Below are 18,443 nucleotides of genomic sequence, written 5' to 3'. Positions count from 1 at the left end.
TTGAGACAACGGAAATACGCGCTTGAGGTTACATCAACCAATCACTTCGCAGGCGGGAACTCAAACATTCGTTTCGACCAATCAGCATCCGCCTGGGGTACGAGACGCGCTTTCAATGGCGTTAGCCTCACAGTAGCCACATTGCTGTCTCGTATATTTCATGTTATACACTTAATATATCACGGTGAACCGGGGCAAAAGATACAAGTTCTGTTAAAGAAGAGAATTCGTCGCACCTGAACGACTTCAAACCAATAAGGTAAGTAAAAATAAACGGCCAATTTAACGGTGTACAGTCAGCATTACAGTAACTGTTGCGAGCTAAGCGTTAGCATCATGGTTTTCTGTGGGAGTGGGCTCCGTGTATTTACCGGATGCAAATATAACGAAACGGGTATATTGCAAGCGTTTACACCGTGAAAACCAACAAATCATACTTTATTAATAAAACACCCAATACAGAACGACGGGGTTTCCAACACGAGTGTTTTACAAGCAAGTTTGTTATTACGCTTACCATCACCGCTCAGCTAAGCTAAGCTAACAACAAACTGGAAAGCTCATCCGGGGAAGTGTGCAGAAGATGAATTGTTAAAAAAAGCGGTTATTGTTGTAGTTTCTGGTCAGGAATCCTTCACTTAATACATTTGTTTAGGTCAGTTCCAGCTTCTAAATATGCCGAAAAATTACCAGCACTGCTTGAACACAAGAATAAGGAAAACAAAATTCCCCATAATCGTTTTTTTAATCATTGAAATGTTGTTTAAACCTCTTTTTAAAATCTCATTTAAGTGTTTTATAACCAAAAGTCTCAATATTTGAACAATATATTCCAATATCAAGTTGTGATATCACTCCATATATATATATTTTGTTTGTTTAGGTAAAATATATAATTTTTATTTTTAAATTATTATTTTTAAGATAAGATAAAGATAAGATATACTTTATTCATCCCAGCAGGGAAATTTAGGTGTTCCAGCAGCCAGCATACATACAAACACACAACACAACACTTATCACTTATCACTTTAATCACTTGTCACTTTATTTTGTCATTCTCTGTAAATACTGTCTCAATTCTCAATTCCCCCCAGTTAACTTCATCATTCATTTTGTACTGTATATACCCCGTTGTTTTATTTTTATTTATCTTATCTATTCTGTTTAATGTGTGTTTGAGCTTTCTTGTCTGTGCTGCTGATAAGTATTATCCTATCCTATCCTATAAATACATACATATCCCACCCATACAAAAAAAACATGAGCCCACAATACAGTTTATATATGATACATGCAGCTCAGGCTAAAGTTTAAAAGTCTTCTGTCCTTACTTAAAGGGGAGTCGTTATAAAATGCAATTGCAGTAGTTCACATTATGACATAGCAATGCAAACAGGAGTGAAAACCCATAACCCCCACCCCAGAACACACAAACAAACAAACACACTCACAACCAGAGAGGAGGTACACATATTACTAATAGTTCATCTAAACCCCGTGCCAAGGACACAGACAGCATACATATCATTATGCATCATCAATGTGTTAGTGCTACATCCAAGCTGTCCGCAATAGAAATGTCCATAAATAAAAAAAAGATAAATCCATACAGGTACAAATGTTGCAAGAAGGGACTCCAAGATTCTTCCCATTTATGTTTACATTTTGAATCATTAGCTTGCAGTTTCTCCATGTGTATCACTGAGACCAGTTCATGCAACCAGATTCTGAGGCATGGTGGAGTTGGTGTCTTCCAGTCTTTCAAAATCATTTTTTTCCCTACTACCATGCCCATCAAAAGAGCAGTTTGGATATATGAAGGGAGCAATACAGAGTCCTCTGTAGAGCCAAGTTTCTGTCAGGAGAGAGAGACCTGTGATAAACCTCACAGCTAATATTTAACATCGATTAGTTAGTTACCACAATCACCTTCAAGCATTACCACATTCCTACTATAAATTCCAAGCCCTGTCTTCTTTTACAGATGACTGGATCAAACGAGTACAAACTTAACCAGGGTCCAGAGGACAGCATCTCAGCTGTCAAGTTCAGCCCCAGCACAACACAGTTCCTGCTGGTTTCCTCCTGGGACTGCACTGTCCGTCTGTTCGATGTTGGAAGCAACACCATGCGGATGAAGTACCAGCACACAGCTCCAGTTCTTGATTGTGCTTTTTATGTAGGTCACAGAGTATTGTTTTTTTTCTCCCACATTTGCTTAGTGTTCCTTCCAGCCTTACCAGCATTAAGTTCTGCTGAATTTTACAACATTTCCCTTTTGCTTCAGGACCCAACACATTCTTGGAGCGGAGGATTAGATGCACAATTAAAAACTCATGATTTGAACACAGACCAAGGTATGTAATAAACATATCAACTATTGATAAACAGTTTTATTCAGTTTAGCCAAAAAAAAATTCGCAGGTATTCTACTTGTCTTTGCTGTGTATGTTTAATTAGGGGTTTGTTTTAATAATATTCTCAAACAGATACAATAGTGGGAACACATGACGCCCCCATACGTTGTGTGGAATACTGTCCAGAGGTTAATGTCATGGTAACTGGCAGCTGGGACAGATCAGTTCGGCTGTGGGACCCAAGGACACCCTGCAACGCTGGCACCTTCACGCAGCCAGAAAAGGTAGCGCAAAAGAGACTCTGTATTATGGTGTATGACAGTAGTATAGCAGTAGTTCTGTTTAAGTTGAATTAAGTAATTGACTCAAGCCCAGTAGTTTCTCTGTGTATGTTTCTTGTCCCAGTTTTGATATGTAAACCTAAATGCTGTGGTGCTCAAAGAGAAGGGAATTATAGATGCTATGTTTTCCAAAAAAGTGGGAGAATATGTATGAGAATTACAACCATGTAATAGTTCTATACAACAATGGTGCAGATGGTGTTACTTCATTGTTACCTGTGTTTGTTTCTATATAAAGTGAGACTTTGACATCACAAATGTTGACTCCCTGGTGTCTTACATTGTTGTTTTTGTGAAAGGTGTATACGTTATCTGTGGCTGGAGATAGACTGATTGTTGGCACAGCAGGAAGACGCGTCCTAGTGTGGGATCTGAGAAACATGGGCTACGTTCAGCAAAGACGAGAGTCCAGTCTCAAGTATCAGACTCGCTGCATTCGAGCTTTCCCCAACAAACAGGTACACTCTTGATCGGAAGTGACTTGTTATCACTATCACAAAGCGTCTGCACTTCTAATGATAGAGACAGCAGTTCAGACCTGACACATAATTGACTCCAGAAACAGCATCGTGTTTCAGATAATGCGAAGAAGCTGGATGGTAACTTCATATTTTCTGTCTTGGCTCCAGGGCTATGTCTTGAGTTCAATCGAGGGACGTGTTGCTGTGGAGTATCTAGACCCGAGCCAGGAGGTTCAGAAGAAGAAGTATGCCTTCAAGTGTCACAGGCTGAAGGAGGACGGAATTGAGCATGTTTACCCTGTCAATGCCATCTCATTTCACAGTGTCCATAACACCTTTGCCACAGGTAAGCCTCTCTAATTAGCACTTGATAATAATAACATTTATTTCTTCAAACAAGTAAGAGTGATTTGTTTTGTTAAAAAGTTCAAGCAAATGCCTATGACCTTTAGCATTGAATTGCCTAGGTTAAAAGCGAACACACAGTTATTATAGATCCATATCTCAACACAGTCGAAATCATTTGAGGTTGACCTTCAGCTTCTCCTTCTACCAGGTGGCTCAGACGGCTTTGTGAACATCTGGGACCCGTTCAACAAAAAGCGCCTGTGTCAGTTCCACAGATACCCGACCAGCATCGCCTCGCTGGCCTTCAATAACGACGGCACCATGCTCGCAATCGCCTCCTCCTACATGCAGGAGAAGGGAGACATCAACCACCCAGAGGACGCCATCTTCATCCGCCAAGTCACAGATGCCGAGACCAAGCCCAAGTGAGTCTCCCTCACCTCTTGTCCTCAGTTTAATGACAGTTTGGTCTTCTCTGAATCTGTGAGCAGCTGCATTAACAAGGAGCACGTCCACCTACAGCATATGCTGATCTCTATCTCTGTCTGTCCACTTTTCAATATCCGACAGTTGAAAGATGGACAGATAAAAAAATTGAAAATCCTCCCACCATATTTGCTGTGGTAAATATACACTCAGTGACCAGACAAATGGAAAACCTGCCAGCACTGTCATGCAGTACATCACAATAGTACCGATGTAAACACAACCTTCTGTTATTGGGTCATTTCTTAGGTTCTTTGTGTTTATACTGGCTACTTTTTTTTTTCTTCTCCCAAGTTGTTTATAATACTTTGAATTCTTGTTTATATCATGGGGCTAACACCGTGTTTAATAAAAGACAACAAAGTTTAAATTCCAATTTGCTTGTATTTTTCTGCTCACTGTAGGTATAAAACAAATGAATCTCTAGAGCCTTGAGTAATTATCATTTAAGCCCAGTTTTAAACAAAAAGATGGCATTTAAAGGATACGTTAAGTTCAGGTCTGTAAATAATCGTCCTTTTCGATACCTGTTTATGGTTCAATCTATAAAGGGCAGGATATTGTTTAAAAATGGCTATAACAAGTAGAGGAGAATGTGACATCATCAGTTTGCTTTTTTAGTATTGTGCAACCAAAATCTAAAAGTTTACCTAATAAATGTATAACTATATTATTTGTCCAAGCAATGCAACAGATAGTAATATTTGACAATTTGGGAAAAGTTATTGTTTGGCTTGTTAGTGAAAAAATGACTGACATTTTGAATATCCGCAGAAATATTGGTGCCCCAGTTTATTCTGTATTCTATATGAACAACCTCAGTATGGACACATTTATGTTTTACCAGAAACTTTAATAACACCAAAATCTTAATGTTGTACTCACTATAATGTAAACACGACCCAAACAAATGACTTGAGTGTTGAATTTATGTCTGAAATATTTTTAGAAAAATCTGAAGAGAGAAAAGAGCACCGTCAACTCTCATACTTCTCCCACTTTTTCGATCAAAATGAAATAAACTTTTTTCCTTATGTCAAAAGTATTTGCAAGGGAGTTTGCAAACTCCCAGCTTCATTCATCTTCTTAAACAGTTTATTTAATCCAAGAAAACAGTCAGTTTTCAATGTGAGGGACATCACTTGTGTCGGGGATTTCTCCTAAGTTGATTGGCTCTGCTCTTTTCTGTCTTTGGTTTGCAGGTCAACCTAAGTCCAGCTCGGATTGGTTCCCAATGCTTATGAAACCTTAAAGAGCCAATATTATGCCCTTTTTGGGGTTTGTATATTTAATCTATGTATCTACTAAAATATGTTCACAATAGCTGAAGTGTATGTTTTCATACTGCCGCTCCATGCACCGGCTCACTTCTGACTCTCTCTCTAAGGCTCTGAAGTGCCCACGTTCAGACTCCCCACCTGTGCCAAGTCTCATCTGATTGGTCGGCCTGTCAGCTTTGCTGTAATTGGTCAGTCGCTCAGCACGGTACCATCGGAAATGTCCCGCCCCTTTTACCATATTGGGAATGAAGCCACTTTGGCTCTGTCGGAGGGGAGCAAAAACATTAGCACCTTAGCACTACTGTGCTACCGCAGGCTGCGGCATATCATGGGCGTGCTACAGAAGTTAATTGGCCTGCAACATGAGCTGCTGGGCTTGCCACAATGAGCCAATGGGCTTAGATCAGTGATAGCACACTGACAAGACGTCACACTGGCAAATTGTTTTCGAGGGGGGCTAGAACCAAGCGTTACATGCAGCTAATGCTGCAGCTAACAGGAGGAGGTAGGAGAAGACGCGTTTACGCAGACTTAGAATTTTTGCAAATACATGTGCCTAATCATGCACAGGACACTTGGAACACAAACTAAAGAGCATATAAAACCAGAAAAAGCATAATATGGGCCCTTTAACACATTTTGGTTATCTGCTGGCATCCAGTGCATCATTACCACATGGTTTCCTTACATCAATTTCTATTCAATTACAACACTTGTCCTTCTTGTAAGTCATGTTTGTGAAAAGCTTTTTTCTCTTTTCTGGCTTTTGTGAAATATTTTGTTGTTAACTGTATGTTCAACCAACTTCTTTACTAAAACTGGTTTTATATACACCTTTTTAAATGTGTTTCTTGGTCCTTTTTGAGTTATTATTAAACTATTTTTATGAAAACTTTATTGACTCAACATGAAATTTCATTTTACAGCCATGCAGAAAGGCTGATTGGGTGAATTTAATGAATGTATCAAATGGAAAAACAGTAAATCAAATTATTACCAACTGCACAAGGTCAGTTCTTATATAAAGTAAATTTCCATGCACCTTACGCGTGAAGAGAACCTGAGAAATGTCAGGAATGTGTCAGAGGAGAAGAGGCCACTCTCTTGATGATGTGTTGAGGGAAAGCGATGATCCATTCATTTTGCCCTGGGCTCCACTTACCCTCAGACTCTGACCTGTGCTGATAGACATCAGAGGTCTTTGGCCTCAAGAGACAGAATTTGCTTTAACCCTGGTTTGAAAAAATAAATGAAAATAGAAGAGAAAACAACTAAACTAGATGAATCGGGCTGCATTCAAATTTAAAAATGAGGCTCATTTGTACATTTTCTCACTTATTTCTTATGGAGGATACTCAGTTGAGTACCCTGGGTGACCGAGCAGGCACATACTGCAGATCTGAGTGCTGACCAACTTTATCGCTTCACTCTATTTTGGCTTATCAATAAACCACTGTGCTTCTACAGAAAGGCAATATGTATTAATCTGTGCTCAGTTCAACTGATTTTCCCAATGTTTAAGAGGAAACATAGTAGCAGAGATGCTTGAGTTGGCTAAAACGTATTTCATCGCTGAATTTATCTGCAGATGTTTTGCAAGTTGTGACACTGCTGACAGTTTCAGATGCAATGCAGACCTTTTAAATTCAGTATGCAGCTTCTCTATGAATGGGAATAGTGAACACAGCCGTGCCCTGCAAAAGTCTAAGTGGTGTCTTTTTGCCCTCAGTTCAGATTTTCAATTGCAACTAATGCAATTTCTGAAGCCCTTCAGCCGAAGCAGCAGAGAAGATATAGATGTCAATTATTCTATTTAAGAGCTCCAATTTTTTCTAATGGCTCTATCTGCCTCTGTAGTATCCTGGAAATGATTAGTTCGAATCAGTTAAATGATGTAACTAATTCCCATTATTGTCGATGATGAGTCCTTCTTTGACGTTGGATTATGACTGCAGCTTAATATGAAATTGCATTCATTTTGGCACATAATTGCAGCCTGTGCAGCAGACAGAGAATTCCCAGGGTTTGTTGTTGGGGCTACAGCGCATTACCTTGTTTCCTGTCATCTTTGGCTTCCTCTAAATTGTAAAATTGAGTTTTTTGAGTGTACATTTGAACTATTAAAGTTTTCCTGTCTTTACTGGACAGCTGTTTTAAAGGAAAAAGCAATTTAGCAGCCCTTTTGTGCATTTGACAGCCTCAACACAGTTTGCAAACAGATATATATGTAAAACCTTAAAGCATTTATTGACTTCTTTTATATTAAAGGGTTAAATCTGTTGCATTATCCATCAGCATCTTTCTACAAAACCTATCTCCACATCTACACAGCTCTCCAGGTTTTTTTTTTTTTGTTCCTTCAGCCCAGTTAACCACATCTGTGGTTGTGTAGCCAGGCTCTGGTTTCTAGCCGCTCAAGTGCTGCAGACACTTTGGCTCTACATGAAACCGTTACATGACAATTAAAATGGGTGATTGTGCTCCAACAGCCTGTCATCTGCATTTAACCCAACCACAAAAAGGCTCTTGTTCACTCAAGAGGGCACCGATGACCTTCAAGCAGACACCTTATCTCTCAGGAGCCATTTCTAATAAATGAAGCTGATGATACCGTCCACCATGAGGCGAGCAGAAATGGGGAAATCACATGATGCATCAGGGAAATATTGACAACATTCTCTATTGTGGTTTGTCTTCTGTTTCATAGACCCCTTCTGAGGTGAAGACACAGCAGCACCATGCAATAATGCACTAAATTCTTCCTTTAACAGTAAATTCATCATATCATGTAATAATGATGAAGCAAATGAATCATTAATGAAGCCTATGCATTCATTTTTTAATGAATGATATTCTATGTATTTACACCTGAAAAAAGGACTGTTTCATTGAGCTGAATTATTTTGCTGCTGGTAGATAAAACTTCCTTAAATACATTTTCTAACTTCAGTGTTTCAGTGCTTTGGCTTATTAAAGAACCATGTTTTTATCTTATTTTGCTTCCTTTGTGATAAGCAATCAAGTATTCAGGTCTAAAAGATTTTCATTAATATGTTTATAAAAATAAAACACACATTAAACTTCAATGAGACGCTGCAGACCATGGGCTATCTGATGATATTTACCCTGCATGGAAATTTAAATATTATCAAAAGTGTTGAACGACGTTCGGAAAAAAGGAAGGGCAAATGGATCTAAATTTGTCAGATTCAGCACCCGCATAATAAATCACTTTGAAAGATTATCCCTCTGACCAGTTAGTAGATACTTTGCTCTTGTTATACAAAGTAAAAGAAAACCTTTAGGCCCCGTTGCTTTACATTACCTTTCCAGAGGATCAGTGGTCAAATACTTGATTGGAGGATTATTCTTGATCAAAGCAAGCAAAGAGACTAGTGTCAGCTTCCCAACCTGGCAACCCAAAGTTCCATATACTATTAAAGTTTACTTTTCTGTGTGTCATTGTATATGCTGCTCAACCATTAGTGCAGTTATGGAAATTTCATGCCTTATTATATAGTGCTCTTGGGTTTTGGTAAATTTTAGATTGGGAAGAATGATTGAAATCTGAAGTGTGAAATATTTTGTTGGTTCAACTAATGATCAATACTGAAGTGTCTACAAATCTGTCCGACTGGGCCAAAATGAAGATCCTGGTCTGGTCGTTGTACAGAGCCGGAGTCCTGTCCCCTGTACATCCCAGCTGGGGTTGAAACCTGATCCTCATACTCGGACGTGGCTGCAGCCTGCTGCTGCCTGCTACAGCACCTCTCGGGGCTGCCCCTGCCCCCGGGGAGACTTTTAAAGAGCTTTGGTGGGCAAGACAACATCTCCTCCAGAGTATTGTAGTTACATTAGAACCTAATTAGACGCTAAAGCTCAAGGCCATGTAACCCACTGCTAGCTTTCACACTCGCAGCAATCCATCTCTGTACAGGCCGGCCAGGCAGGCAGCGTGGAGCTGACTGTGGTTACGGGGACACTCACCTGGGAGCTGAGCTACAGTTAATCAAACATCTCAGGGCATGACAGGAGGGTCACCGATTTTGGGCTCCAGGTTGCATTTTGGCTTAAAGGCTTTGTGCTGCAGATTAATCATGTGCTAATGTGCGGTAGAATCGGGCCTGAAAAAGCCATTGAACCACGTTTAATCCATCACCGTTGTTTAGAGAATGTCAAATAAAGATTGTATGGTGGAAAAGTATGCAGAAGTTAAGATTATTTTTTTCACCATTAAGAACCAGAATATGGCAAAGAAGTCATATTTACCTTTTTACATAATGACAGCAATTACAGTTGATCTAAAATTCGGATCCAGACTGAAATAACGCAACAATTTATTCAGAGTTTGACATCAACTGTGATCAAATGTCCCAAAATTATTTAATTGGAATGAAAAATAGATTTGGTTCATCATCTTACTCTCACAAAGCATCTATTCTTACCTGTAGTTACAAAAACAAGCGTCTATGTTCATATGAATACAGAACCATTTACTCAGTTTTTTTCCGGATTAAAGGAAAAACAAAATATATTTCCTTTGCACTCCTAGATCTTTAGCTGCAAGTAGAGGAACCTTTTAGTTTCTTGTCCTTTGTGATCAGACTGTTCTATAGTTCTGTTAAACCTGAAGCCACCAGTTTTTTTTATCTCCTACTTACAAATCATCTGTTCAAATATAAATGTTCAACTACTCGAGAAACTCAGTGAGTTGGTGTTATCTCTGACTACTTCTTGAGCAGTGAATACAGTGTTCCCATTTTAATGTAGTTAGACAGTAGTGTTCTTTTGCTCAAAATGAATCCTCAAATTCAACATGACTGTTATTACATCTGATTAAATGTACCTTAAAGGGCTGCCTTGAATACCAACTTTTATTTATTTTAGTGTTACACCAAATGTTACGTTTTTTATCTGTTCCACAATTTGTCTACTTTCTTTATCAAATCTTGATTAAATTGAGTTATCATGTTTTCAGTTGTGGCAGCTTGTGAACACAACATCCACACTGGGCCCCTCCTCCTCCTCCTGGGCTCGCAGCCACCAAAAGCTCACACCCACTGCAGGACTTCGCTTGTACGTTTACGGCTTGTTCCTACACGGCATGCTACCTGATATTACACAAGTTGTAACGGAAAAGCCGATAATTTAGCAAGCTAGCACAAGCTAAGCGCCCAATGGTTGGCACCTTCCTGTCCAACAGGAAGCAGGGCAACTCCACATCCCCGGGTGAAAGCCAAAAGAAGTTTCACCCTCGTTTTGGAACGCGCTTTATCCGCCTGGCATTTCACCTCACTACATTTTCTCGTCTTCGCCGCTCCGTCCGCGTCCGCAATATTCACCAGTTTGAATTGCATCCAATCGCTGCATTTGTATCCACTCCTAAACTCACCTGAGTGCTGTCATTGGCTGGGGGAAATACACCAGGTCCCCAACGAGAAACGTCCTGAGTCAACCAAAACATCACAAAAAAGACAGAGGACAGGATCTCTGCAGTCACCAACACATATGGAGGACCGTAAGTGATGATTGATCTGCATTACTTTTGTATAAGTCTATATTTAATTAATTCTAGGTAAAAGCTACTGACTCTATCTTTAAGGACGTTTGTATACTGATGTTAGCATTTAGCTCCATAGCCCCAATGCTGCTGGCTGACTTCAATCAAACAATCATTATTTGTACAGTGCCAATTCATAACAAGCGTTATCTTGAGACGCTTTAGAAATGAGCATATGGGATCACATCAGGATTTCTCATTTGTATTCCTCGTGTTCCTGTTGTCCACTCTTCCTTTCTGCTGAGGTTGAGGTCAAAGCAGGCCCTCGCATGACTTTTACTGTTTTTATGTATTCAACTTGAAGCCAGCTTTGACCACATTATTTCATTCTCCCCCTAAATAAAGTCCCGGTAATAAGACATGCCTGTTAACACGTCAAAAGATGAATCATTTGATGTTGAAGCAAAGAGAAGGCAGGATTTAAATCAGCTGTCATGCTCCCTGTCAGACTGATGAATGTGTGTATAAGAAAACGGGGGCAGTCGGTTCATCAGGGTCATGTTTGGAAATGTATGGCCAGGGGGCACCAGAGCTGCAAACACTGAAGGTAAAAACACAGAAAAGTGAAGTTTTGTTTATGACTATTGCTCACCTGGACGATGAAAAATCCCAACCCTGTATAAAAAAAAAACAATTCCTGTCATTTATTGATTGATTTATTCAGGTTTTTGTATTTTAAGATGTTGTCTACAAAAACCGAAACAAAGCTTGATGGTTCGGACACCTTTCCCATGTATTGGGTGTCACATTGTACCATGATCGGTTGGTTAATGTCCTCCCAGGGGTGAAACCACAAGCACTTAAACAGAACTGATCCATGTCCTATAGAAAGCCAACTGTCAGACTCGGATCAAACAACATATCCCACTTGAAAACAGAACCTGTTGCATTGTATCGATGATTTGCGGTCAGCTTTGGAGTGACAGGCAGTTTTCCATCTAATGTCGGACAAAACGGCTCGGGCAGATCCCGAGGGTGGGGGGCTTTTGGAAAATAGTAACTTGTTATCCCTGTTTAAACTGAAATCAGATTGCAGGCCTTTTCAGGGCAGCCTCTTTGTACTCCCTTCATGTCTATGAGCTTCTCTGTGCTGGTTTAATGGGTTCATGGCCACAGGGCAAGAGTTACAGTTTGTCCTTCCTGCAATTAGCATTCATGGTTAGCTTAGCAGAACTAATGCACCACATCTTTGAGGCTCAAGTTCCCTGTGAGCCTCCGACTGACTGCAGGCCAGATTTAACTGACTTCTTGTATCAATTTCAGCCCGCTTTATTAGATGTTACTGGAAAAATCCCCTGAAGAATACCAGTTTAAGCCAACTATTATCAGACAATTAAGAATGGTGTCAGGGGGATCAACTTTGTGCTGATGTATCGTCAGAGGTGGCAAAAGTACACAGGTATTTAACTCAAATTGAATTACTTCAGCATAGAAACAACTGGAGAAAACAGAAGTACTCATTCCATTTCTTTTTTTTTTTTTACTAATAGTGAAAAGCAGACATCTGAAATACATTTCCACAGCTTGCTGAACCATACAACATATATTAAAGATGATTGAATTTTAATTAATCAACTTCATTCAAAAATACAATTAAGAACTGCAGACAATGAACATTCGCTTAAATGTAAACTCCTGCACACTGTCTACATTTCATTTTTTGATTCTATTTATCATCAAGGTAACAAGAGATTCTGTCTTTTAAAAACGGGGTATTGGAAAGTATGGAACATTTTGACAACCTCAATTGTCACCTCTTCTCTGTGGCTTGTCTCTCATCTGGTATACGTCTTTACGCCAGTTTCAGCATTTTATGTTCATCATGGGAAATATACATTGGGAATCACCTTTTCTATGTGTTATTGACCCATCTGTGTTGGTTAAATCTGTGTTGCTGTGGGGAAGGCGACTTACTCGATAAGTAAAAAAAAAAAAAAAAGGGGGGGGGAAAGGATTATACCCAGCAAATGCTTGCATTAACCCCATATTAAAATTTGTAAACATCGAGAGTAGAAAGGTCAGTTATCTTCTACAAAGCATTTGTACCTGGTTACTTCCCTTCTTTGTAAATAATACTACTAATGAATTTTAGTTCAAGTCTCCTGTTTCTATATCATAAATCAATATGGGTAATTTCTCTACCATGGTCTGTGTTTTGTTTCTCATATTTTCTCATGTTTCTACAGATCGACTGAAAATGTGCTCTCTGTCCTGTTGTTATTTTTACCCCTGTGACATTTAGGTCAAGACACTGGGATCTTGTAGAAGACATTCAGTACACAGGAAAATATGTTCTAAAACTATTGTGGCAGCGATTGGGGATCTCATGAGTCTTAAGTGACACGACCACTAATATGAAGCAGCTCTGAGCTGTTTTCTGCTATTAGCTTTCTGCGTGTTGTGTAATATGACATAATTGATGTTGGGAATCAATGGACGCTTATGTAGGTTGACTGCTGTATTGTCTGCAGACTAAAGCAAATATGTAGGCTGTAATGTGAATGCATCTTCTAAGTTATGGGTGTAAAATGACAACAACACACACAAGTACAAGCAAACATTGTGCTAAATGGCGGGTGAAAGTTAAATCACTTCATTCAAAAAGCACTCGTCATATACGATCTATGAGTTGCCTCAGAAAAATGACAAAAATAAAGGAAAAATGTTTGATGCTCTAACATGATTTAACCGAGTGTAGAGGGCTAGTTTGTGTGATGACCTTTTACCCTCAGGTCGTTGTTTTAGAGCTCCTGTAATGAAGACAAAAAGACTCCAGGTCTCATTTTTACCAAGTGCAATTAATATGTTAAATAACAATTAGCTATTTGTTGCCTTTTTGCACTTAAATTGCACATTTGCACACCTCCACTTGGCACTTTAATGACTTGAATTTCCATTCTGGTTTGGGCTCTTGACTGATTTTATTGCGTTGTTTATATTGGTTTTTAGATTTTGCTGTGTTGTCTGATTTTTTTGAAAATTCGTTTTGGTTTATGTTATATGGTGATGTTGTCCTTGTGTTTCTTGTCTTCTGTGTGCTCCTGTTGCAACACAAATTTCCCCTCGTGGGACAATAAACAATCTGAATCTGAAGTCATTAAGGATGCAGATTTTTTTTGAAGCAGTCATTTGGACACAAGGTTAACATGGGGTTACAAGTGACAACATTTAAGGTGAAATACTGTCCCCCTACATCCCAGTACTAAGTTTCAATGAGAAAACTATTAGCGAACATTCAGTGTTAGTATTCGTTAATGTCTCTACTTATTATGGAAGCGGAAATATAATGTTTTGCGTGAGTGTTAAACAGGGAAAAATCTATGTTATTGAATATAAAACACATTTGTCATTTCCTAAGTGCATTCTGTCTGAGTGATCAGTCACTTCAGTGCATTACAGAGGCAAATCAATGACGCATAAAAAGAAGAGCTTTCATAAACAGCTTCTTGATTATTGGACATTACTAACTTTTTCTGAATACACTGAAGTGAAACTGTGTTGTCCCATCGACTCAAATGCAGATTAAGCAAACTAATGTGAATGCAGAGATCAATGCAGTCGCACTGTTTCTGTGCATAGGGAAGGCAGTGCATCGAGAAGTCTGGCTATAACCCATCATCGTCCACACATTATATTATTATTGATGGCTCTTGCCTCGGGGCTACTCCCATTTGTTTTTAGATTTGTGACAGGCGGCAGAATGCTTGATGGAGGTTTATTCTGCAGCCGCGCCAGCAGCAGCTCTCGTATTCCTCTATTGATCATCATACCTCCCGATAATCTGCCGCCTGACACATTTGACAACATTATGTGGAACAGGTCAGAGGACGGTGCTAATGAAAGCGCATGATGGATGTTGTTATTCGCAGCATTAACCTTACTGATAGTTGTCACAGTCAGGCAGCACATTTACCCACACGGAGCTGTGACCCTGCAGAACATACTGGGATTGTCATGAAAATAAAGAGCTTTCATTGAGGTGGTCCAGAGGCATGTACAGGTACAAATCCAATAAAACACTACATACTGCTGCAGATCTGGATATTAACGGTATTAAAATGATCCAGGTTCCTTTTAGTCGCTTCAACTTCATATCCCAGACCAAAACCAAGATGTGTGAAAGGGTCGTCGCTGTAAAAAGGCGTTTCAGGCTGAGAAGAAATGGTTTTTGGGGTTGTGTAAAGAAGTAAGAACAGGCACCTTTTGGAGTAAGTCCTATCTGACAATACTAACTTATAGGGTACCCTAGCATGGCGTTGAGTAGAATTATTTGTTGATGGCTTTAATCCCAAAATCAAGAAGTGATGATGTTCGTTATCTGGAGAAAATAATGTTTCACGAAGTGGTTTATTAAAAGTTTGTCATCCAGCAAAAATGAACCGTTTTCTTGCAATCTTATGGAAACCTTAGTGAAGTTAATGAATTCATGAACGTTTGGGAGTGTGTTCATGTCACCTGGCAAAACATTTCCATATTTTCAGTATTATGTTTGTTATCACCATTAAATAAAAAATGGTTTGTTTTGGTAAGAACACACCTTGAGAGTTATGTATCAGAGTGATCTGATATATTCAGCTTAAATCAATTTCTGTGCAGATGATAAGATGAAGATCTTTTCAAGCTGACATGACACTCCTTATGTCTGGAGGATGTCATAGATAATTAGAGGAAACACGTTTTTTCCTTGTTAGAACAGATGCTTAATTTTATAATCTAAATATAACAAAGTGTTTCAAACGAAAAAATTAACTCTTGAGCTTGAGATAAAAGCAAACTGAAATCTGCCAGCATGTCTGTTCTCTGTTTCCACATGTTTCTCTCCTCACCAAAAAAAAAAAAAAACACAACAAAAGACATTTTATCTCAGCACAATGAATATGTCGCTACTATCGTCCATCCACACAAGATAAAAGTGAGCAGATGTTTTACATGTCTAGATTTTTTTGTCAGTCTTCTAAAAGGATGTCGAAAATGACATTGTAAAAAATCACATTCTGTGCGAGCACTGTGAGTGAAGTCATAAGAGAGGTGTGTAACACCAGGCGTGAAGTGAGCTGTGTAACTGCCAACGCTCCGCTCTGCTCTGCTCCTCTCCACTCCACCCCTCCCTCCCTTCCTCCCATCCCGCCTGGCTAATGTATCCCTCTCAATAGCCGGGGACAAGGGGAGAAAAGACTGCTTGTGTGAAGCACAAAAAGCCCCACCACGGCCACGCTCGCAACAGTAATTGGCAAGGAAGCTTCATTTCATTCACTTCTGTATGTCTTTTGTTGTGCTGTGGCTTTTTACAAGTGTGCAGCTTTTCAGAGGTGTTTCAAAACCGGCTAATTTCTGTAGCCTGACGTCTGTTGTTACTCGTGCACGTTTATTTAATTTTTTTGTGAACACACAATGAAATCCCCCTTTTTTTTGTCTGCAACTGAAGTATATGAATAACTACACTTTTAATAGAGTCTTGATGATTTTTTTTTTTGGGTGCACCCTACTTAATTTCAAACATCTGCAGGAGGTGGAAAAACATTTAATCTCTTGTGAATCCGCCTGCTTTCACGCTGAAAGCTTTGATGCTGTTCAGTAAAGTAGCGGTCACAGAACAGAGGTTGGTGGGCATTAGAGGGACAGCCTGCCTCCTTTCATCATCACATTGTAGTAGTTGTTTAAAAGCCTGTGAAATGCAGCTTGTAGTTATGTTTTCGCCACAATTACACCTTGTCCTGTTGAAAAATGCATTAAAAGATATTTCACTATAGTGCATCGGTGCATTTTCTTTCTCATAAGCACTCTTAACCTCCTGATACATCAGCTTTACATGAATACTGATTCTAGGAAGGGTCACAGGGGAACATCTGCCTTTTTCTTTTTCAGGTGGTATTCAGATGCTGTTATTTTATTTATGGATCCAGTATTTATGTAGGTGAAGTACATACATGTTCACAGCACTTTCTATACTCATAAGCATTACCTTTAAACGTGACCCCTTCATAAAAAGCTGTATCTACTGGTCACCCCTTTTCCATTGTCACAGGTTGCACATTCAGTAATGTGAGCACACGTTAGAATGAAGTCATAACAAAGAACAAAGTCTGAAATACAAACATAACCTCTCTTTGGGAACCATATGTTACAACGTGATGGACACGGTCAACAGGTCTTATAGAGAAAATGTAGTTTAAGGTAGTTCGATTGAAAACTGTTGACAGCAGGATTATCTGGAGTATCTTGTGATGTTGTCTCTAGAAAGAGCGTAGCTGTTGAGTGTTAGCCACACTAGCAGCATGGTTGTATGGGTGGAAATGTTAAAGTGTCCCCACTGAGGTCAATGCTTTCAAAATGTCTCTGAAGTATTGGATGAATTGACGTTCTATTTGATTTAACTGCATCCCAAAGTTGAAGTCGAGTCACCAAACCTTGAGTCAGAGTCAAGTCTTCAGTCCCTAGTCACCAAAAAAGAATCCCAGTCTGAGTCCCCATTACCTGAATCCATTCCAGGTCAAAAATCAAAGTCCTCAAGGTTTAGTATGAGTGGATTTCATAGAATGGGCTACATTTCTGTGCTTTAGTATACATCTTAAGTGATGACATAAAAGGTCTACAATAACAAAAAGTAACATCGTTGCCATCGTTTCAATGTGAGTTTTACTTTTGTTTCTTTCATTTGGCGCCACTTTAGGGATCCTGTCAGGAAGTGTTGCTGTGTAAGATAGAGGTTATGAACACATGTCCCAGCCCTTGATCAAACTGAAAAAATCATATCAGGGCCTTATACATAAAAAACAAAACAAATAAAAACAATAGAAAATTCTTTATCAGTAAATAAACCCAAGTCGCTCTCCCCATCTCCCAAGTCTGAATTAGGTCAGTGCTCGAGTCAAAGTCAATTCACTAGTCCTGGACTCAAATACTACAACACTGATGCATCCTGTTCTTTGGTTTTTATTGACCTTCTCGCAAATATGAATAACTTAGACAGGCGACATTAAACTGCTCAACATTAGCATTTTAGCATTGATACTGTGAGCATGTTCACATGTTTAAAGTAGTATTATAGTAGTATTTAGCACTATCAATGAATTGTTTTGTAATTTTACTGTATTTGATCAGTGCTGCAAAGGACATCTGCAAACCTCTATTATATTCAGGTGAAATAGAAATGTCAAAAGTGCCTATCTCAAAAAGTAGTGATAATATAATTAATACTCTGTTTGTCTAGAAACCAGAGAAAAAAACTTTTTCAACATTTTACTAATAGGTAAAAAAAAACATCTATTTAGAATAAATATGATTTAACCTAGATATCTGCTGTATGTTTAGGACTGAAAACTCCTTATTAATGCATAGACAGCTTCAGGTTGTTATGGTTGTGTTTATGTGGAGACAGTCAGAGTCCCCCTTAACTGTTTTACCACTTACAGTAATCCCAGCTTTTCACTTTGGGTTAGACTCTCAGTGCAACACAATCTCATCTCTAGGGCCCTCAGGAATGAAACAGGCTAGCATCTCAGAAAGTATCGCAGTTAGGAGCGTGTTGACCTCAGAGTGATCAGAGCCTTTGAGCTAGTCAAGCTGAAGGGGCAAAATAACAGAAGATGGAGGTTCACTGTATCATG

General features: G+C 39.1%; 1 protein-coding gene across 1 annotated transcript; it reads left to right on the top strand.

The window, feature by feature from the left end:
* The first annotated feature begins 96 nt into the window (after window positions 1-96).
* Window positions 97-6,171, top strand: bub3 (BUB3 mitotic checkpoint protein). The gene is made up of 7 exons (XM_020649986.3): window positions 97-259; window positions 1,988-2,182; window positions 2,291-2,360; window positions 2,493-2,644; window positions 3,001-3,159; window positions 3,331-3,508; window positions 3,719-6,171. Exons 2-7 carry the CDS (start codon window positions 1,988-1,990, stop codon window positions 3,937-3,939), a joined length of 975 nt encoding a protein of 324 aa, XP_020505642.1. The 5' UTR covers window positions 97-259; the 3' UTR covers window positions 3,940-6,171.
* The last annotated feature ends 12,272 nt before the right edge of the window (window positions 6,172-18,443 follow it).

The sequence above is a fragment of the Labrus bergylta genome, chromosome 21 (assembly GCF_963930695.1).
Source record: "Labrus bergylta chromosome 21, fLabBer1.1, whole genome shotgun sequence".
Classification (NCBI taxonomy): Eukaryota; Metazoa; Chordata; class Actinopteri; order Labriformes; family Labridae; genus Labrus; species Labrus bergylta.
The sequence above is the reverse complement of the archived record's forward strand: the minus strand, read 5'-3'. Positions and strand labels throughout refer to the sequence as shown.

Excerpts from the sequence above, each read along its gene's own strand:
- bub3 (XM_020649986.3), top strand. The coding sequence starts at position 1,988 with ATGACTGGATCAAACGAGTACAAACTTAACCAGGGTCCAGAGGACAGC. Across the intron at positions 2,183-2,290 it reads TTCTTGATTGTGCTTTTTAT|GACCCAACACATTCTTGGAG; the intron begins GTAGGTCACAGA and ends CTTTTGCTTCAG. Across the intron at positions 3,160-3,330 it reads GAGCTTTCCCCAACAAACAG|GGCTATGTCTTGAGTTCAAT; the intron begins GTACACTCTTGA and ends TCTTGGCTCCAG.